The sequence below is a fragment of the Rhinopithecus roxellana genome, chromosome 5 (genome assembly GCF_007565055.1).
Source record: "Rhinopithecus roxellana isolate Shanxi Qingling chromosome 5, ASM756505v1, whole genome shotgun sequence".
Classification (NCBI taxonomy): Eukaryota; Metazoa; Chordata; class Mammalia; order Primates; family Cercopithecidae; genus Rhinopithecus; species Rhinopithecus roxellana.
The window spans coordinates 154,782,560-154,804,930 of record NC_044553.1 but is presented as its reverse complement, the minus strand read 5'-3'; the positions used below and the strand labels follow the sequence as shown (position 1 = coordinate 154,804,930).

Sequence of the window (22,371 nt, the reverse complement as noted above, 5' to 3'; positions counted from 1 at the left end):
GGTTGCAAGAACATGGCATTTTCTCCATTCCTGGAATGAATGAGTCTTTGCTGCTGTTCTGTGAGGACCAGCCCTTCCCGTGCAGCTGTGGGGACTGCCATTCTCCCCATTCCCCCAAGTGTCTTGGAGTCCAGTCACTACACCCTCTCCCTGACTCCATGGAAACTGACCTTGGGATGGCCTCTTGGCCCACAGACTCTCTCCTCCCCAGGGCCTGACAGTGTCCCGCCTGCCTACAGGGGCCCAGTGGAGGGCCCACCCACCACCCGACCTCTCCATTCGCTGACTATGTTGTCTCCAACCTCCTTCTTCTTCCCTCTATTTCAGCCACCTGGTGTCAGGGATATATTTGGTCCTTGTCATCTCCTGGGATGTCTCTGCCTCTGGAAATGTTCTATTCAAACATTCCTGCTCTGTGGCTATGACTTCCTCTCTCTCTTTTAATGAGACAGGGTCTCACTCTGTCAGCCAGGCTGGAATGCAGTGGCACAATCTTGGCTCACTGCATGTAGCCTTGACCTCCTGGGCTCAGATGATCCTCTTGCCTCAGCCTCCCAAGTAGCTGGGACTACAGGTGCACACTACCACTCTGGGATAATTTTTGTATTTGTTGTGGAGATGGGGTCTTGCTATGTTGCCTAGGCTGGTCTCGAACTCCTGAGCTCAAGCCATCCACCTGTCTCAGCCTCCCAAAGTGCTGGGATTACAGATTGCACCCTTTGTGGAAATCAGGCTCACAACTGACTCCCTTCACAGTGTACAGAAGATCGTGCCCGGCCCTTCTTCTCTTTCTTGCTCTGTCACCCAGGTTCTCTCATTACACCCATCCTTTAACACACTGATCTCACTTCACTTCTTTCTCTCCCTGTGCTCGTTTCTTCCTTCTCCATTATTCCCCAGAGTCTGACCAGGATCCCCAACTCCCATGACGTATGGCCATCTGTCTGGCTAAACCCTCCTCCAGAGCAATCCTTTCCTGGGTCTGTCAAGCATTATGAGAGTAAATTCACACAACACAGCCATGCTTTCCAGCTTCAAGGGGGCCCTCAAAGCCCCCTGGAGCCCACCATGCTTCCTGGGTGAACTGTCTTTGCCAGCTGACCATTGTAGACCCAGCCTGTCCATTCTCCTCCAGCTCCAATTGCCTTCGTGACCCCCCTCGTCCTCTGCCGTCCTTCAACCTCTCCCTCCTAACCTGTAACCCCACCTGCCTCTGGGCCTACTTTGTTCCTTCTGTCTGGAACACTCCTTTCCCCCATTTTGCTTGGTCATCTTCTCATTTTTTGGGATTCAGTTTATGTGTCTCTTCTTCCAGGAACCCCTCTATAACCATCCCTCCCGGCCACCCAGACTGGAGCCCTGCTCTGGTTCTCATGGCACCCCTCACCCTGATGAAGGCGGGCACCCTGCTCTATGACAATCTCTTAATTATTGTCCCAGTTGCTGTGAGTCCCTGGAGGGCAGAGACACTGTTAGGTCACCTTTGGGTCTCTCATAGCAAGACCCGCACCAATGCCTTACACATTCAACAAGAGCATGCACAAGCATTCTTTTGTGAGCAGCATCCCCTTTCCCGCCTCCGCCAGCCCTTCCTCCCTGTCTCCACGTATCCAGATTGCACCCTTTGTGGAAACCAGGCTCACGGCTGACTCCCTTCACAGCGTCTTCTCTGCTAACCTGAGAGGGAACCCATCCCCTTTCTCTCTGAAGGAGAAAGATGCTGGATCCGTGGTGTGCTCAAGCAATTTCTCATTTCATTTTTTATATGATAATATGTAGATGTATGTAAGTTCCTTGGAGATAGAACTTCTAGCTGTATCATCCCTGTATTCCTGGCAGTTAGCCTAGAAAGCTTTGAAAAGACAAATGGAAGTGTAATAAGAGAGGCCATTACCCAATACTTGTTATCTGTTTCCTGCTGCTGCTATGACAAATTACCAGAAACTTGGTGGCTTAAAACACAAATGGGACCAGGCACAGTGGCCACGCCTATAATCCTTGCATTCTGGGAGACCAAAGTGGAGGATCACTTGAGCTCTTGGGTTTGAGACCAGCCTGGACAACTCAGGAAGACCCCATCTCTACAAAAAATAGAAAAGTTAGCCAGGCATGGTGGTGCACACCTGTAGTCACAGCTACAGGAGGCTGAGGTGGGAGGATCCCCTGAGTCTGGGAAATTGAGGCTGCAGTGAGCCGCGATTGTGCCAGTACACTCCAGTCTGGGCAACAGAGCGAGACCCCATCTCAAAAAAGCAAAGCAAAGCAAAACAAAACAAAACAAGAAAACACAAATGTATTCTCTAACAGTTCTGGAGGCCCGAAATCCTAAATCTGTTTCCCTGGGCTGAAGACAGGAAGTTGGCAGGACCCATTCCTTCTGGACGCCTCCAGGGGAAGCCATTTCCTTGCCCTTTACAGCCTCTAGAGAGTGCCTGCAATCCTTGGCTCACGGTGGCCGCCCTGAATTCCTATGGCCTCTGCTTCCAGAGTCACATCTCCTGACTCTGAGCCTCCTGCCTCCCTCCTATAAGGACCCTTGTGATTCTATAGGGCCCACCTGGATAATTCAGGCTCATCTCCCAAGCTCAAGACCCTTAATTGGTAACAGCTGTAAAGTCCCCTTTATCATATAAAGTAACATTCATAAAGTCCAGGGATTAAGTCCCCCCCAACCGATGGGAGTAATTATTTCGCCTACCACAATAGCATTCATTATGTCACAAAGAATTGATAAGAAAGTCAGGCTTCCTGGTTCAATGCTGTTTTAATTCCGCCAGAAAAGTTGGAAGATTTCTTTCCTGTGGGATGAAGATATTGGAGCAAGACTTTTAGGGGTGCATTGTTTATAAAGTTCCCAGACCTTGGTCCTGAAGAGCCGGCCCACAAAGACATAAATGACTGGATTCAGGGAGCTGTTGGTGAAGGCAAAGAAGTTGGCCAATTGCAGGCCCAGGTCAATGAAGTCCTCCCAAAAGCAGCCTCGGACTGCTTGCACCTGGAATAAGAATTCCAGGAAGGCAAAGAAGTGGTAAGGGGCCCAGCAGACCAGGAAGGCCACCACAAGCGTGAGGATCAGTGCTGTGGTCTTGCTATCCTTGCGGCCCCCGCACCTTGTCCTGCTGACCTCCTCCCGCCCTCGCAGGGAGGCCAAGATGTGGTAGTTGAAGAAGACGATCGCAGCCAGTGGTAGGAGGAAAGCCAGAATATTTAACTCCACAATCCTTGCAAAGTGCCAGGCCTCATGGGGGAGAAGCAGGATGCAGGCGGTGATGTTCAGATCTGGGACGGCTTGGATGGATCGCAGCAGGAATGTGGGGATGCTCAAGAGGCCCCCCACAACCCAGATGAGCACGCAGGTGACCCGGGCCTGCCTCCGCCGCTGCCGCCTCCGGTTGGCCATAGGGTGCACCAGCATGCAGTAGCGGTCCTGGCTGATGGCCACTACCAGGAAGATGCTGATGAACAAATTGGCCTTGATGACCCCGTTGATGACACGGCACAGGAGGGCTCCAAAAGGCCAGTTAAACTGGTTCCAAATGTTCTCTGCCCAGAAAGGCAAACCCAAGACAAACACCAGATCAGAGGCCGCCAGGTTGGCCAGGTAGATTTCTGCCACGTTCAGTCGCCGCCTGGGCAGGAGGAAGACCAACAGGACAAAAAGGTTCCCTAGGAGGCCGAAGGAACAGATGGAGATGATAAATGTCGGCAGCACTCTGTGCAGCAGGTCCCAGGCTTCCAGAGCGTTGTCACAGGCTGTAGCATTTTGAGGGAACAGCTGGCTCTGGTTGGAGGACTGCAGCTCTAGAGGGGGCCAGGATGCCATGCACAGTGACCTGAAATGAACAGCAGGTAGAATAAAACAGGAAGTGGCAGACTACAGCCTATGAGCCAAACCAGCCTGTCACCTGTTTTTGGACAATAAAGTTTTATTGGCACAGAACCACACCCATTCATGGACACATTATCTACGGCTGCGTTCATGCTACGAGGGTGAGTTGAGTGCTTGTAACGGAGACTGTCTGGCTTGCAAAGCTGAAGATATTTACCATCTGTTCCTGCAGAGGAAAAGTTTGCTGACCTCTGGTTTAAGGGATGGTGCCTGAGTCCAAATCCTGGTACAATCACTCAGTGTGAGCTACTTAGACCCATGGACTTTCACTTTCCTTTTTAAACATTGGAGAGAATCATGTCTCTCTTGTGGGATCATGGGAGGGCTGTTGTTAGGATCTACAGGGTGCTTAGCTCCGTGCCTGGCATAGAGGAAAGACTTTGGAAGGTAGTGATTAGTCTTAGTAACGACTGTACTATTATTATTATTACTATTAGGGTTTTAATGGCATTTAATGAGCATCTACCTCACACCAGCCCCTTGCCAGGCACTGGAGATATGGAGGACAGAGTAGCCCCAGCCTCATGGGGCTGCAGACTTGGAGGCAGAGGTCATGGCTTGAAACAGAACTGAGGGAAGCCTGGGAACAGCAAAGGAAGCTGACCTGTTGTGGCTGGGGCCAGTGTGGCAGAAGGGATGGGGGCAGTGCTAGGAGGTTCCTTTTATGGGCCTGAAAAACATGAGTGCTGGCCGGGTGTGGTGATTCACACCTGTAATCTCAGTACTTTGGGAGGCCAAGGCAGGTGGATCAGATGAACCCAAGAGTTCAAGGCCAGCCTGGGCAACATGGTGAAATCCTGTCTTTACAAAAAAATACAAAAATTAGCTGGGCATGGTGGTGCACACCTGTGGTCCCAGTAACTCAAGAGGCTGAGGTGGGAGGATCGTTTGAGCCTGGAAGGTCGAGGTTGCAGCCAGCCATGATTGTGCCACCGCACTTTAGCCTGTTTAGCCTGGGCCGACAGACTGAGACCCTGTCTCAACAACAACAACCACAACAAAAAAGAAAGAAAGAAAGAGAGAGAGAAAAAAAGATAAAAGAACAAGGAAAGCATGAGTAATAAATAAGGCTAACAACTACATTTGTTAGATGGTATTAATGGTCTCTGTGTTCCAGGTGCCATTCTAAGTGTTTCACATTTAAGTATTTTCTCATTTAATATTCCTAGCAGTCATTCAAGGTAGGGGCCATTGTCATCTCCACTTGGCCAATTAGAAAATTGAGTGCTGAGACCCGGCGTCACCTGTCTGAGGTCACACAGCTGGTCAGTAGAGCCTGGATTCAAACCCAGGCAGTCTGATTTGAGAACCTGATTGACAGCCTGTGCTTCTTTCTGCTCTCTTCTGCTGCACCTGTCCCTGCTCGGTGAAAGACAAAGCCAGGCTGAGAGAAGTTAACCAGCTTGTCGGAGAAGACCTAGGTGGTGTTTACAGTGCTACGCTAGGAACCTTGGTCTGCATGGGCCCCAGAGGCCGTGCTCACAGCCATGCAGCTGACTGGCCTTCTACGCTTGCTGGAGGAGCTAGAGCTGGTAGGCACAGTGTACGCTATGAACTTTGGTCTGCATGCCCCTTGTAGTTCACGTTCACAGCCACGCAGCCAACCTGCCTCCCATGCTCCCACGCTGAGTTTCACCAGGAGAGGGATAGAACATTCTGTCTCTTTCCATAGGGAAGACTGTGTCTCCCAGCCCTCTGTGGTCCCACAAGGGGTAGATCCCATCCTGTGCTCATGGCTTTGTGGCCTCCTGCCCGCAAAACCGGCCACAGCCAACTCAGGGACCCACAGAACACTATCTGCAGAGTGAGCAGCTGCCTACATTGTGGGATTTATGGGGCTCCAGACGATCTTCAGAGCCTAAACATTCTTCCACAACTTGGATAGGTTAATATACACCCAGTGCTTAGCAGGGTTCCTGACTTATCGTAAGCACGTGGCAAATGTTAGCTGTCACCATCATGATTGTTATTACTGGGTGATGCCTGAGATTGCTTCAACTCCGCAAAGCCTCACAGATACCAACAAAAGCTATTGTGTAGCAGAGAATCCTGGAAGAGCATATTTGTCTGTGTAACCTTGGGAGAGTCAGTTCATGTCTCTGAGCCTGACTTTCCTCATCGAAGGAAGACACGATGTCCTCAAGAGGCTCTTCTAGCTGTGACAGTCTGTCATGTCACTCACATGGAGTTATTCACACAGGGGTATAATTCACTGGTTCCTCCAGTCATTTATTTGCTGGACAAGTATTTACTGAGAATGTACTATGTGCCAGGCACTGTTCTAGGTATTTAGGACAAAGCAGTGAATACAGCAGGCAAAAACCCCTGCTCTCAGTGTGCGTATAAGCCTAGCAGGAGGAAGGAGTTGATAAACAATACACACACTAAATAAACATGCTGGCGAGTGACAGCTGGGGAGAGTAGCAGTGCAGGTGGTGAGAAGCGATCAAACCCTAGAGGTGTTTTGCAGGTAGTAACACCATGATTTTCAGTTGGATCTGGGTGGGAGAAAGGAGAAATCGGACAATGCCAAGGTTTTTGCACTGAACACCTGGAGGTATGAAGTTGTCATCAGCTGAAATGAAGGTGACAGAATGAAGATGAAGCAGTTTTTTTGTGGGGGGTGGGGAAGATCAGGAGTTCAACTTTGGAATTGTTAAGGTTGAGATGTAAATTGGACATCACATGGGGACATCCGGTAGGCAATTAGATAGACAAGTGTGGTATTCAGGGACAAGATCTGGGATGATGAGACATGACTGGGAGTTGTAACCACAGGAACGGCATTTAAAGTCATGCGGCTGGATGAAATCACCAAGGGAGAGAGTAGATAAAAGAGCAGAAGCTGCAGAGCTGCCAGTTGACAGATCAACAGGAGACAAGGGAAATTACGATTTGGTGGTTGTGAAATATACATGGCACATGGAAGCTGAGCAGTCCCCACTCAGAGTATAATATGGAGGAGGCTGGAGGCTCTTGTTACAATAGTTTGGTCATTTTTTGCAGGGCATAAATCCAAAACTATGTTTATTTTATCATTTGGCAATACTTAAAGAATTTGCAATAAGCCTTTTTGGAGTGATGAGCTAAAAAACAAATGTTTAATGGAAATTTAAGTACTGCACTTCTGTTGCTCAAGGAAGTTGCTGATGAGCAGAGAGCTTGCATAGAATATTTGTTGACATCTGCATCACTATGGGGTCTGTAGCAATTTCACTGATTGCAAGAAAACCTGACACAGAGCTGCTACTTTAGAAATTAGTAATTTTAAGAACATTGCACCAGGCCAGGCACGGCGGCTCATGCCTGTAATCCCAGCACTTTAGGAGGCCAAGGCAGGTGGGTCAAGAAGTCAGGAGTTCAAGACCAGCCTGGCCAAGATGGTGAAACGCTGTTTCTACTAAAAATATAAAAATTAGCTGGGTGTGGTGGCAGGCGCCTATAATCCCAGCTACTCGGGAGGCTGAGGCAGAGAATTGCTTGAATGTAGGAGGCAGAGGTTGCACTGAACTGAGATCGTGCCAGTGCACTCCAGCCTGGTTGACAGAGTTAGACTCTGTCTCAGAAAAACACAAAAAAAACAAAAGAACATTGCACCCTAAGACATGGTTCTCATCCATGTAGTTGCAAAAGATGCTGATATAAGATCATTCTGAGAGTCATGACTTTTCCCTTAGATCAAACGACTATTCTCTAAGTTAACTCAGCTCACATTTAATTCCAGCTTTTCTTGTGCATGTGCAACAGTGGAAATGATGGCTGACTGTGCGTTGGCTCCATAAGAAGAACGTCATAGAAAGCAAAATGGTGCCCGCGCAACACCAGTATCCTCAGACTCTTCAGACAGAAAAGCCTGTCAATTCCAATCACAATTCATTCTTTCATTCAGCTCATGGAAGCAAAGCAGGGCTTTGCAACATTCATTCTGGCAAAGTGAAACAGTTAACTGACTTTTTGTGAATGCTATTTTAAGTTGTTTAAATTTTCCACATTGGAAATAAAGTCATTGCATTTTTGTGAGGATAAAACACAAATTTTGGTGGAGTCCAGTGTCATGGTAACAACAATATTCCTACTAAATTAAGACACTAATGAAACAGAACTGTGACTGGAACAGGTCATGGTGCATACACAATTTGTTACTGCATGTAAATAAATGTCAATATTCTATAAATAGAAATAGATGTACGTGACAAAATTTATAAAATGTTAAAACATGTGCACAGATTTACTGAACTACAAACTTGATGCGATAAAGTTGTTCATGAATTTTTTTAAAAAACTCGACTTTCACATGTGTTTTCTCTTTTATTTTCCCATTATCAATCAATTTTGGAGGACATTGAATCTCAGTGCCCTAAAAAGTTATTAAATAGTGTGTTGAAACAGATCTCTAAATTTTTGTTGAATTCTGTTCCAAATCAGTTGGAAATATTTAGTCAAGTTATTCAATAAATAGAGCACCAAAACATCAGCTTTCAAAGCTTTTAGTGAATTATAAGTATTGAAAACAAAGCTGGTATGCAGAAAAATTATAAAATGTATCAGAAAATGATCAAAATCAAATGCTGTACAAGAGTTAATTTTGAAATTCTAAAATGAGCTCTGGAATATTTCAGTTTGTGGGAAGAATCTTTTTAATTGGATAAATTCATGTTCTGTACGGAAATGAGATGAAACTGAGAAAACCAGTGACTTGCAGTATCTGAATTTGACAAAACATTCAAACCTTATAAGTAGGTACAACTTATTTGAAAGGTTTAATCTGGTAAAAAAAAAAAAAAAAAAAATACTTGTGGGCTGGGCGCAGTGGCTCATGCCTGTAATCCCAGCACTTTGGGAGGCCAAGGCGGGTTGATCACCTGAGGTCAGGAATTCAAGACCAACCTGGCCAACATGGTGAAACTTTATCTCTACTAAAAATTAGAAAATTAGCCAGGCATGGTGGCGGGCGCCTATAATCCCAGCTACTCAGGAGGCTGAGGCAGGAGAATTGCTTGAGCCAGGGAAGCAGAGGTTGTGGTGAGCTGAGATAGTGCCACTGCGCTCCAAACTAAGGCACAAAGACAGCACCTGTGAAAATATCTGGGCTAAAATATTTATGCAATTCCATAGGCAAAGAATTGGACTTGAGAACAGTGTCTGCCTGGCAGAATTTGCTGAGAGCTTATCACTCAGAACCTGCAGAGGGAACATTTTCTCAATATATTCTGGTTCAAGAGAAGAGTCAATTGAAGGTACTAATTTAAATTTGTTAATTGTAAAATTTGTGGAAAAAAGATTTCAGGCAATTATATGGAAAAATTAAAAATAACAAGACCATATTGAAGAAAATACATTATTGGGAAAAATGCCAAAGACATGGTATCAGTCAGGTACAAGAAACCGTAGCATGTGAATATGCAACAAGAAAAATTATTTTGCTTATCTTATTTATTTATTTTTTGAGACAGAGTCTGGCTCTGTCACTCAGACTGGAGTGCAGTGGTGCGATCTCGGCTCACTGCAAGCTCCGCCTCCTGGGCTGGCACCATTCTCCTCCCTCAGCCTCCTGAGTAGCTGGGACTACAGGCGCCCACCACCACGCCCGGCTAATTTTTTGTATTTTTAGTAGAGATGGGGTTTCACCATGTTAGCCAAGATAGTCTCTATCTCCTGACCTCGTGATCAGCCCATCTCTGCCTCCCACTTATCTTATTTTTAAATGTTCAGTTAATTAACATAAAAATGTTTTATTTTGCTTTAATATTCATAGGTGCATGTATATGTATTTAAATACTTTTTTGAAAATAGTTTTTATCTAGAACTACTTTATAACACCATCAATATAATATAACAATTTTGTTGGATTTTTTCCTCCCTCCCTCCCTTCCTTCCTTCCTTCTTTCCTTCCTTTCCTCCTTCTCTCCTTCCATCCCTACCCTCCTTCCCTCCCTCCCTTCCTTCCTTCCTTCCTCCCTCCCTACCTCCCTACCTCCCTCCCTCCCTCCCATCCTGCTTCCCTCCCTCTCTCCTTCCTCCCTCCCTCTCTCCCTCCCTTCCTTCCTTCCTTCCTTCCTTCCTTCCTTCCTTCCTTCCTTCCTTCCTTCCTTCCTTCCTTCTTTCCTCCTTTCCTTTTTTCCTTCCTTCCTTCATTCCTCTCTCTTTCTACCTATAAATACTGATTTTTTGGGGAAATAATTTTTGACTATTGGAGTGCCCTGGCAGTGTGCACAACACATGGCCTGGCCATCCTTCTCCTAGCTATCTCTGATGATGGCCAGGAAGCTGAGGTCTATGGTGACAGAGGTTGGCCAGTGGGAATTGGTGAAATTCCCCTGTGATAGGTTGGGAATTCTCAGGGTGAAAGGAGGTGAGATCCTGACCTATGGTGGAGGGGCTGGGGCATTGAGAGTTTGAGAAGAGACAGGAGGGTGCTGAGCACTGATATGGTTTGGCTGTGTCCCCACTCAAATCTCATCTTGAGTTGTATCCCATAATTATCGTGTGTTGTGTGAGGGACTTGGTGGGAGATAATTGAATCTTGAGGGTGGAGAACAAAGCCAAGCCAATATCTTGACTTTAGCTCAGTGAGACTGAGTTTGAACTTCTGATCTCCAGAACTGTAAGACAATAACTTTCATCGTTTTAAGCCATTAACTTTGTGATAATTAATTACAGTAGCCTTAGGAAACCAGCACAGGGGGTGAGGCTGCACCTTGCCCAGGAAGCCAGAGACGACCAGCTATGCAGGGACTTTAGCTCGAATCTGATTAAGTCAGTGGACACTGCCCCCATTCCCAGGACTGGGAGGTGGCTGGAGTCACTGCAGCCACAGCATGTGTCTGCTCACGTGGGGCTTATTTTTAAAAGGATTGTCCTCACCTGCTGCTGTCTGTGTTTATAAAGTTGGCCAGAGAGGAGAAATCTTCCTTTGCCAGGTTTAGCTTTAGCTCTGATATTTGCCTGGAACATAGTAGGTGTTCAATAAACAATATCTATGGATATTGTTAGTAATATGTGACCCTATTTGAAGAACTCAGAAGGGGCATTGGGCAAGTCTATGAGAGAGGGAGATTCTGTAATTTCTGTGTGGTATTTTCTGGATTCTGCACATTTTAACCTTGGCTATGAGAGAGTATGACTTTTTTCAACAAATTAGTTAATTCTTCAAATTAACTCCAATTTCAACAGCATGGTGATGATAAAGGTGTTGGAAATCCAGCCACAGATGTTAAAGACCGTCAGCACGGTCACATAATAAGATGCTACTTTCAAGCCACGAATAACCCAACCAGTTATTGGTCCTATTAAATCTTGTAAGCCATCCCAGAGAGACTAATTTAATTTTTATGATTCAGAATTTGCAGGCTGTAACTGGTCAGAGTCCATGCAAGCTCTGGTGGCTGTATTCAGCCCTGACATGTTTCACTTGATTTTGATATAAGGAGTTACTGGAACCTTCCCAACAGTTCTAAAACCTTTCCCTCCTCCTCCTGTTCTGGAAAAGCATTAAGACCCAAACTCGACATGCAATAATAGTCTCTTAAATTGATTTAGAGTTATTTTTAAAAAGTACCCTCACAGAAGCGGAACATTTTGCCAATAGGTAGGTGTGAAAGGAAGTTTTTTGTTTTTCTAAGAGACACAGATTTCCCCTTATATTGTATTCTTATAAAAGAGAAAAAATGTGGTCATTTACTTACTCAGGCAGAAAAGGAAGGCGTTCACAACTTTAGTTGGGTTTTCGGATAGTGAGAGCTGCCTTTGGAGGTGTTTTCTCTTCTGGGAAGCTCTGTGGAAATGTGGTTGCTTTAAATTATATAACCTCCTCTCCAATGACGTCATTGTGGGGATTGCCGCAAAAGTGAGTCTTTCGGGACTCACTCCAAGTGGATTTGGAAGGAAAAATCCACTCTCATTTCACTTTGCACTTTGGGGATGATGACAGATTATTCAGTTACCATCTCCTCTTTTACTTTGTTACCATCTGCAGAGGCCTGCAATCCTGCCCAAGACCTGTACATTGGCAAATATGCCCTAAAAACACGTTTTGCCATTGCCAACTTGCCCTAAGGCTCGCAAAGTGTCAGTGAACATTGAGGGACGGCTTTTGACCCCTTCACTGTTGGCTTCTGAATGTCTGGTGCTCTGCAGCTGCTTTTGTGGGAGCCACATCGAATGGCCTCTTTTGAATTTTGGTCATGAAAGATACATTGCCAAGAATTCATCAGAGTGGACCCATTACACAGAGAGCTAGGAAAATGTTTGACTCATGCAATGTTCAGAGTTGAGTAAGACCAGATACACTTTTTCCTAATCCTCCTTGGCGGCTCTGAAATTATGCTGGCATGGGTCGAGTTGAACTACTCAAGACCTCATGTTTCAGACAGTAAGATATTTTTGGCTTTCTTTGAGAATCAGGTGGCAAGATTCTCCAACTGAAGGCCCCTTACCTGCCATCTTAAAAATTAAGATCTTCCCAGGCCACCCCCTACATGTAGGAGAACTCATTCATGCCGGAATTCAGGGCTTCGAGTCTGACTTCTGGAAAGGTGACTCTCTAAATGTTTGGAGCAGAAGGTGTTACCTCTGTCTTCAGAATCTTGACTTTTCCTTGTGTTCCCTTTTTCTGCTAGTGACATCTCAGTGGGAGCCAACTGTACTTCAAGTTTTCCTGCTATTTTCTCCTGTTGCTGAAGACCTTAAAATTGTCAAAGTAGGTGGAACAAATAGCATTCTGAGGCTCAGTAGTGGATGTACATTTCAGGGAAGAAGCTGGAATTTGCCTTAGAAGATGGTTCCTTCCTATCAGGAGAGAGACCTCTTGGGTGGGATTTGTAATAAAAAAAAAATGGTCAACATCGTTCTGGGGATAGATCTGAACCAGAGGAAGGCTCCAAATCTTAGCCTTTCCTGTTACTTAGTAACATAGGTAGGGGTCTCTCTAGCCTGTGGCTGGCTTATGCTCCCTTCAATATGAGTTTAGACTATACTGTTTCTGAGAAGCATTTATTCTTAGGAGATGTCTCCCCGTTTATTCACCCAGGAGCACACATAAGGCCAGCTCTGCCACGAAGAGCACATGAAGGTCTGATCTCTGCTTTGCCTCTCGCTGGAAGACAGGCCATGAAGAGAGCTGGCCTGAGTGAGCTGGACTTCGGAGATGCATCTGGCCGCCTTGCCAAGGTGGTGGGGGGGAATGGAAAGTTCTTTAAGAAGACCCATGTTTCCCCTTGTTGCTCATCTCCATGGGAAACGCGAGACAGGCCTGGGCTCAGGGGAGCAGAGGGTCTCCTACTGTCTCCGGAGCTAAGGGAGTGGGGCTGAGGGTAGGAGGAGGGGAACCCAAATCTGTGAAAGAAAAGCAGGTCCCTACAGTGTGGCAGAAGACAGTGGGGGGCTAAGAAGTGGGAAGGCACTGAGGATCCTGTGCTGAGGCTTCGCTTGCCTTTTCTTTTTTTTTTTTTTGAGACAGAGTTTCACTCTTGATGCCCAGGCTGGAGTGCAATGGGGCGATCTCAGCTCACTGCAACCTCTGCCTCCTGGGTTCAAGCGATTCTCCTGCCTCAGCCTCCCAACTAGCTGGGATCATAGGCTCGCACCACTACACCCAGCTAATTTTGTATTTTTAGTAGAGACGGGGTTTCTCCATGTTGGTCAGGCTGATCTTGAACTTCCGACCTCAGGTGATCTGCCTGCCTCAGCCTCCCAAAGTGCTGGGATTACAGGTGTGAGCCACTGTGCCTGGCTGACGCTTCCCTTTTCTGAATTCAGTTGTTTGTAATTCCCACAGCCTCCTTAAGGTTTGGTTAAACCTTACAGTCTGATGTGCACTGTGCTTGATGAAGTCCCCTGGGTACTTGGGTGAAGAGGTGGCCACAGAGGATAAAGGGCTGCCTCTGGAAATAGAGGACAGGCCAACCTTCCCTGGGGTGTCCTTCATACCAGTGAGGAGGCACTTCAGGCAGGCTGGACTCCCTGTAGTATGCATCGGCTTGGACCATACTGGATGTGTATTCAAAGGAAGGTGAGCTCTGGAGTTTGAGGCTCCTGGGGACATGCAGTCCCAGTGCCCACTGTGACATCAAGGGCCCCTTTCCAGTTCTCTAGTCAATCAGTCCTGGAGTTTTTTTCTCCTTTACTTTTCTAGTCATATCCAGCAGGTTCTTCAAAATGAAAGATTCTGGTACATGTCACCCAGCACACCTCTACAAATAGCACCCAGACGCTAAGCCTCTCCAGGGTTCATTCTTAGTCCTTACGACATCTGATGTCTCCAGTGTTCTCCCAATTGTAGATGTAGGACAGAAAGCCACAGCTGGGCAGAATTCTTGCCAGGATGAAATGCAGCACCCTCACTATGGTCCGGCTCGTGTCCTTTCACCCCTGACCCCAAGGCTGTTGGCCGTCACACCTTTCTTCCCATCACAGGGTTTAGAAACTCATGCAACGTATGTACAAGTCTGCAACAAAGGGCTGTAAACCAATCTCCCGGCTTTCTGATTGCTTTCCTTCAGTCTATCCTTCTGCTGGATTAACATTCTGGAAACACCTGCATTTTGTCAGGTCACAGGACAATGACCCAACCCCTTGGAATTCACGAGTTCCCCCATAGTCTTGCTGTAACATCCAGAGCCACTCTCCACGCTGAGTGACTGACTCATGTGCTCCGAATGCGTCCTGCTTGTGAGCATTTGCTGAAAATGACCTCACCCTCCTTGCTCTGTTCAGTGCTCATCCATCATTTAAGTACTGGTGTAATCCTCTGCTCTTCTGTAAGCATAGTGTCTGAGTGCTTTCCCCTTTATTCTACAAACACGTATGGAGCACCACTGGGTGCCAGGAAAATGCCACCCTAGAAAAGTATGTGTGTCTGGCACATAGGAAGCAGGGAATGGACGGGGTGAACAGAGGGGGTCAAAGTGTAAGGGGGGGGAAGCAGAAAATCACAAATGTACACTTAGCAAAGCACAAACACTTGGAGATCTACAGGATGACAGTGTGGACATGAGCATGTCCTGGGCATTCAGGCAGCTCTAGGTGCTGCCTTGGCCTGGCAGCCAGCCCTGAAGTGAAGGGTCCTGGGTGCTGGCTCTGGGGTGGGAAGGTGCCCACTTAGCAGATAAAGCTCCACTGGGCCAGGGGTTCTATGGGCTAGGAAAGTTAAAAAAAAATCCATATGAAACTCCCTGCCCTTGTGTGGCCCTGCATTGGAAGATGAAGGCCTTCTCGCCCGGGCAGAGCAGGGGATCTCCAGACCTTACTCCTTAGGGAGCCTCGAGAATCCCAGGAGTGCACACGCACTCAGAAGGGGCTTGTACCAGGACAATCAACTGCATTTCTCTGTCTCCTAAAGCCGAAGCTAGGCCATGTCAAGTCTCTTCTCAGACTCCTCTGTTGCTGTCTCAGGCCCAGGAAAACACACAGACCTGACATCGGCAAAGCTGCACATTCGCAGACCCAGCTGCCTCCCAGAGCACATGGGCAGACCCCGTTGTCTCCCAGAGCACATGCGCAGACCCGGCTGTCTCCCAGAGCACATGCGCAGACCCGGCTGTCTCCCAGAGCACATGCGCAGACCCAGCTGCTTCCCAGAGCACCCGTCTCATGGTGCCTGGCTGCACTGGCTTTCTGGAGCTGTGGTTTTTTTTTTGTTTTTTGTTTTTGTTTTTGTTTTTGACACAAGGTCTCACTATGTCGCCTAGGCTGGTCTCAAATTCCTGGGAGCCCAATCCATCCTCCCTTCTCGGCCTTCCAAAATGCTGGGATTACAGGCACTCCCCACTACGCCCAACCTTTCCTCTCTCTGTTTTGGATGTGTCACCTTCTCTCCCACCTCAGGGCCTTTGCACGGCCCATTCCCCTGCATGGAGCACCTTGCCATTGAGAGCCCCATGCTTGCTCCCCCAGGTCCTTCTGGTCCTCACCAATCCCCCCTTGTCAGAGAGCCCTTTCCTGAAATAACCTCTCCTCCTCTTGGCCTGCTACGCTGCTCTTTACAGCTCTATCACCACCTGCTCCACCAGGCAAGGGATTTGTCTCTTTTGATTAGGTTCATCTTCCCAACTCCTACAACAGGGCTGATATGTAGCAGATGCTTAAATATTTGCTGAGTATATTCATAACCATATGTATTATAAATAAATATATAATAGCAATAGCTTGTCTTATGTCAACATACATGTCCCAAACCCCTTATGAGGACCAGGCCCTGTGTGGGCATGGGGGGTGCAGAGATGAACACAGCCCACTCCCTGCCCACTTAAGGAACTCTTGGGATGGCTGAGGACAAGGACAAGCTGACATCCAGTGACAATATGTTGTAGAAAGCAGAGTGGCAATGAAGTTCTGAGGCTGTGTCCGAGTGTGAGGTTTGAAAAAAATGAGTTCTGCTCGAGGTGGAGTGGGATAGGTAATTTATGTGTCGTGCTGACTGGGCCATAGGGTGCACGGACATTTGGTTAAACATGGTTTCTGTGGGTGTCCGTGAGTGAGTTTAACCTTCACAGGTTAATTCGAATGATTAATGTTTAAATTGGTAGACTGAGTAAGGCAGATTGTCTTCCCCAACATGGTGGGTGGCATCCAACCTGTCGGAGGCCTGAATACAACCAAAAGGAGCAGCAAGGGAGAATTGGTTCTCTCTGCCTGGCTGTTTTCAAGCTGAGACATCTGTCTTCTCCCACCTTCTCACTGGCCGTCCTGGGTCTCTGGCCTTCACACTCCCACTGGAACTACATTACTGGTCCTCCTGGGTCTCCAACTTGCAGATAGCAGATGGTAGGATTTCTCAGCATCCATAATTGCATAAACCAATTCCTTATAACAAATCTATCTATGTTTATCTATTTTCTGTTGGTTGTGTTTCTCTAGAGAACCTTGACTATTATGCAGAGTTGGGGAAGAATTCGTGGCAGAGGATTATTTAAACTGGGTTTTCAGGGCTGAATAGGAGTTTGGAAGGCAAGCAAGCTGAGAAAACCATCGCAGGTGGGGGGACCAGCATGTGTATTGTAACACACACATGTTCATAAGCCTTTGTGGAAGGCTCACTTGGAACTTGGAGTCAGAAAGCCTGGGTTCAAGCTCCACATCCCAATTACTCATTCTATCCATGAATATCCCATATCCCCTACCCTCCAGCAGGCCCTGTGCAGCTCTTGGTTTGGTTCAGGGAAGAGAACTGAGTGATAGTTTCAGCCCAGAGTAAGGGTTCTTTGAGAGAGCAGGTGCAGAAAGTTTTGTAGCTCACAGAAGCAATTTCCATTTCCCTGTACTTGGAGTTTTATAGCTCTAACTACACGATCTATTCTAAAGATAAATGCTCACAGCAGGTGGAGCCCACCTGCAGGGCTTCCAGAAGAGGGCCGGGGTGGCGGTCCTGGAATGCTCTGGTCCTACCTGCTTCTGAGAGTTGTTGTTAGGATCAAATAACTGTGTGGGAAATGTCAGTATCGTGCTGTATAGATGTTCCCAGGATAAGATGAATATGTACATGTTGATCCATCTTTTCTCAGTTTTATGATCTTTCTCTCTTAATCTGGCAGCAAGTGCCATATGGAAAATCTCTTACATCATTTTTCAGTCAGCCTAGATGCCTAATTAACCCACGTGTACAGCAAAGAATGGGGGCATGGAATAAGATGTTTTCCTTAGAAACCAGTATTTCCTTTATGATGTTTTAAAGAGATGGAATTGGATTATAGAGTTGATGCTGTGAACATTTATCTTTCATATAAATCATGTTGGTCCCCATGATGGAGATGCAAAACTCTGGGTCCGGGGAAACTGAAATTTCTTCTGTAAGCTGCAGAACTCTGAGTATAGGGGAACTGAAATGCTGAAGATAATCATTACTTTTCTTGAAGACTTGGGGTCATTCTTGACTGTCTCAGCCCTCATGGGGGCTACAGACTTGGGATAGAGACAGACTAACAGAGAAACCTGTACAGGATTGTGATTGTGAGTTCTATGAAGAAACAGAACAGGATCCAGTGGTCTTCAAAACAGAAAGGCATGAGGCTCTGTACAGCAGTTTCCCCTTAGGCATGGGGAAAACATTCCAAGACCCCCAGTGGATGCCTGAAACTGCAGTTGGTACCAAACCTTATAACACTATGCTTTTTGCTATACAGTAATTGTGGGTAGCTTATGCAGCATGGGTACATTGGACAAAGGGATGACTCATGTCCCAGGTGGAACAAAGCAGGATGGGGCGAGGTTTCATCACACTACTCAGAATGGTGAATAATTTAAAATGTATTAATTGTTTATTTCTGGAATTTTCCATTTAATATTTTCAGACCTGTATTGGCCGCAGGTAGTTGAAACCATGGATAAGGGAGGGGACTACTGTACTTAGAGAGGTCAGGGAGACACTGAGCAAATCTCATTGCAAAAGCAAGTCCCTGGTCCTTAAGGTCTGATTTGGAAGTCTGGGCAGGCAGGTGTATGGTGTGGAGCTGCCTCAGCAGGGTTGACACCCTCGCTCCATCACTGCTGAGAAGGTGAATCTGGACCATTTTCAATTCCACCTTCCGGAGCCTCGGTCTGTAAAATGGAGCACATTGCAGAGTTTGGGAATCGCATGGGATAATGTGGTGATGCAACTGGCCTTTGGTAGACACCCCACAGTAACTGTTCCTGATTTTATCATTTTACTGTTGCACAAGACAATGGTAGTGTCATTACAGGGAGGGCCCACACACGCTGTGCTCTGTCTTGGCCAGAACTGAGGAGATGAGACAGACACCCATTGCTCGCCGGCTGAGTGGACTACAAAGAGTGACTCAGCATAAAGGGAGGCATCCAGAGAGTCTCAGAACCCTGTCTTTGGCCATCTTTCAGGGTTGTCTACAAATAGCCTCCCACCTGGGTGGAGTTGGTGGCTGGGCTGTCTGGCAGCTGGGAGCTGGGCCATGAGGCTATTTATTTATTTATTTATTTAAATCCTGGTCTGAGACTCCTTGAATTGGTCTGCCTTTTGGTTCTGGGGAAGGAAGAAAGAATCAGCAGATCACAGGTCCCAGGTTCGCAGGGATGGGCGTTTACACTCAGCACCTCGGACCCATGATTCACGCTCTGGGGGCTCGGGCTGGCCCGCAACATGGGAAAGGCCTCAGTATCTTCCAGTTGAAAAAAAATTCTCTACAGTTCAGTAAGATTGCATTTCCTATTATTTCTTAGGAAATCTGTGCTAACAAGTATCTCTAACCCTAAAAAGATCCGAGAAAAACATCCAGTGTGCTCTCTCATTGTTGAGAGAAGGCGCCTGCAGGTACCTTAATGGGAAACTTGATGGTGAGCATGTGCTCAAAAAGACTAAACACCTGAATCCATTTGCTCAGGCTGCCATACAAAGTATCAAAATCTAAGTGGCCTAAACAACGAACATTCGTCCTCTCACAGTTCTGGAGGCCAAGAAGTTCAAAATCAAGGTGCTGGCAGTGTTGGTTCCTCCTGGAAGGCTCTGAAGGAGAAGCCGCTCCTTGCTTCTTCCTCACTTCTGGTGATTCTGGGCAATCCTTCACATTTTTTGGCTTGTGGAAGCATTGCTCCGGTCTCTGCCTCTATCTTCTTACGGCCTTCTCTCTGTGTCTCTGTGTGTTTTTCTCTTCTTCTTATAAGGACACCAGTTATTGGATTTAGGGGACACCTTAGTTCAGTACAGGTTGGGTATCCCTTATCCAGAAATGCTTGGGACCAGAAGTTTTTGTGTTTTGGATTTTGAATGTTTTCGAATTTTGGAATATTTGCAGAGTACATACCAGCTGACCATCCTTAATCCAGATATCTAAAATCTAAAATGTTCCAATCACATGCCCTTTGAGCATTATGTCAGTGCTCAAAAAGTTATGGATTTGGGGGCATTTGTGATTTCAGATTTTTGGATTAGGAATGCTCAACCTGTGTAACCTCATCTTAATTTAACTACTTCTACAAAGACCCTATTCCCAAATAAGGTCATATTTGAAGTTCCATGTGGACATGAGTTGGGGTGGAGGGATACTCCTTAACTCATCACAACATCTTTATCAGACTGAATCTTCACAATACTTGGATCTTCATTTAATAGACGAGAAAAAAAGACACTCAGAGAAATTCACTGACCTTGTTCAAATTCCCACAGCTGGGAAGCAGCAGAGGTGAGATGTGAACCAGGAACCTGCCTCCAAGCCCCTGTACCATTGGTGCTGGGGCCTTCATAAACTATAGAGGACAGCATCAACATCACATAAGGCAGTCCTTGGAGACTACTGGTCTACATGCCAGAAGCCTGTTAGAGTCATGACTTATTATCTCTCCATTTGACAGATGAGCAAACTAAGACCAAAGGTGGTGGGAGGGAAGATGAGTAAAGTGACTTGCTGAGATGACACAAGTGGCATGGTAGGGAACCCATGGCCTGGTCCCCAAAGTTCTCCCCCAACAATTAAACATTCTAGCTCAGTGTAAGGAGGTGAAAGGAGCCAGACACAAAAGGCACGTGTTGTAGGCTCTACAGAGACAGCATCCTACAACATGTGCCTGGCTTCTTTCACAACAGGTAAATCTAGAGACAGGAAGATTAGTGGTTGCCCAAAGCCATGAGGAAGGAAGAATGGGATGTGACTGCTAATGAATATGCGATTTCTTTGGGGGATGATGAAAGTGTTCTGGAATTAGATAGTAGTGATGGTTGCATGAATCAGTTGTTAAGTAAAAGCTGAAGTGGGTGAACTGTATGGCATGTGAGTTACATCCATCAGCCTCTGGGAAGGAGATCTGCAGGAAGCAAGTATGCACAAGGCTTACGAGATGCAAAGCTTTTATTGCGGCAGAAATAGCCAAAGCCCTGGCTCATAAGCTCCTCATGCAAGAAGGCACTTCGAGGACTTTTCCTGTGACAGAATTTGCATCCTCCGTTTGTCAAGGCATGAACACCCCAAGAACAGAGAGAGCTTCCAGAGCATCCCCCTTAAGAACTGTGTGGCCTTGGCAAGTTACTTCCCTCTCTGGGCCTCAGTTTCCATACCATGAACCAGTGATCATGCAAACTCTCAGAGTGGTTGTGAGCATGAAATATTTTGATGGAGTCCCTTTGACCTAGGACTGTTTTGCCTCAGCCAACAAAACAAAATAAAATAAAAAACTAAACCAGAATAAAACTCTCACGAACAAACGATTAAACTTTCAGCCATTGCTATTGCCAAACCATGACCTCTGTTGCTCATCCCTGCTCCCCACCCGCATCCTTGGTAAAGGATCAGAGCTACGTAAGGGTCTGGAAGTGGGTAACAAGGAGATAATGCAGCACATGACTGGGGTCTACAAAATGGAGACTCCCCACTCTGAGTCATGAAGGCTGTACTCAAGAGGCTCCAGCACTAGCATGAATTCCGTGAGGTCATCTGGTGTCCAGTTTGCATCTCTGCATCCTGTTCTCACCCCTCTCTGGCCAGGGAAGCCTCAGGAGCTAGGCCCCTTGCTTGATCCCATAAGCCCACCTGGGCTTCTTTCCATTGCACCAGATTGCTGGAGCCAGGGAGGGTCAGGAGTTGAGGGGCTGCTTCTGTTGCCTGGCTGATGAGGCTCTCCCAGCACCCACCCCCCAACCCTTTTTTTTGCCTGCTAAGAGCCCTGCTCAGGTTTCCAGGCATGTGGTTTCCCCTGGATTGCAGACTCCCTTGAGTAATGCAGGCATCTGTGAACAAAATTCCCTGGATGAGTGAGCTCCCTTAGGCACTTGTGGACAACTTTCTCCAACCTCAGGGCACTTAGTGAGGGGGTGCAGCCTGGGTGGGAAGAATGGGCATGGAGGCAGAATGAAATATCTTCTGGGATATCTCTAGGTTCTTACGTCCAAATGGGTGGAGGGTAGAGAATGAGCCGGGAGCAGAGAAAGGGAGACATAGAGATAAGACAGGGGCCAGATCATGAAGGGTCTTGCAAGCCATGTTACAGCTGTAGCACCTTATCGCAAGAGGGGTGGGACACTACAGAAGGGTTTCCCTTGGAGGATGCCCCCATCACACTCACTGCCAACATCATCATCATCATCATCATCATCATCATCATCATCATCATCAAAGCTAGTACATGTTCAGTGCCAACTATGTACCAGGCACTGTGCTAGATGCTTTCATACATTAATCCTGTTAACAATTTTATGAGATAGATACCATTATTATCCCCATTTTACAGATGAGGAAATGTTGACTCAGAAAGGATAACTGAGGTACCCAAGACTACACATCAAATAAGAGCCCAAGGCTGAACCACAAGTGGAATCCAGGTCTACCTAATCCCAAAGTCTTGGCTCCTGAACACAGTTCTCTATGTTTATAGCCTCCTCATGAATGTATTTGCATTCTTAAAAGACCACGTTGGCTACAGAGTGGAGAATAAGAATTGGGAGATGGTAGAGGTTAGGATTGGAGGCACCCATGACAGACGATGGTTGGACATAGAAAGAAATATAGATTTAGGAAACACTTAGTGAGTAGAATCTAAAAGAGGTG

The 22,371-nt window shown here is 46.7% G+C and overlaps 1 protein-coding gene across 2 annotated transcripts in view; it reads right to left on the bottom strand.

Annotated features, from left to right (window-relative positions):
• Window positions 1–2,749: 2,749 nt before the first annotated feature.
• Window positions 2,750–22,371, bottom strand: part of BDKRB2 (bradykinin receptor B2) — a 59,249-nt gene continuing 39,627 nt past the window's right edge. The window contains exons 1-2 of one of the 2 annotated variants that reach the window (XM_010353687.2): window positions 11,575–11,656; window positions 2,750–3,833 (exon numbers count right to left, since the gene is read on the bottom strand). In XM_010353687.2, coding sequence (XP_010351989.1) covers window positions 2,765–3,823 — 1,059 coding nt within the window. In that variant the 5' untranslated portion in view covers window positions 3,824–3,833; window positions 11,575–11,656 and the 3' untranslated portion in view covers window positions 2,750–2,764. Of the gene's footprint in view, window positions 3,834–11,574; window positions 11,657–22,371 lie in introns of those variants that run through there. The other variant, XM_030930403.1, reaches the window with a different exon arrangement.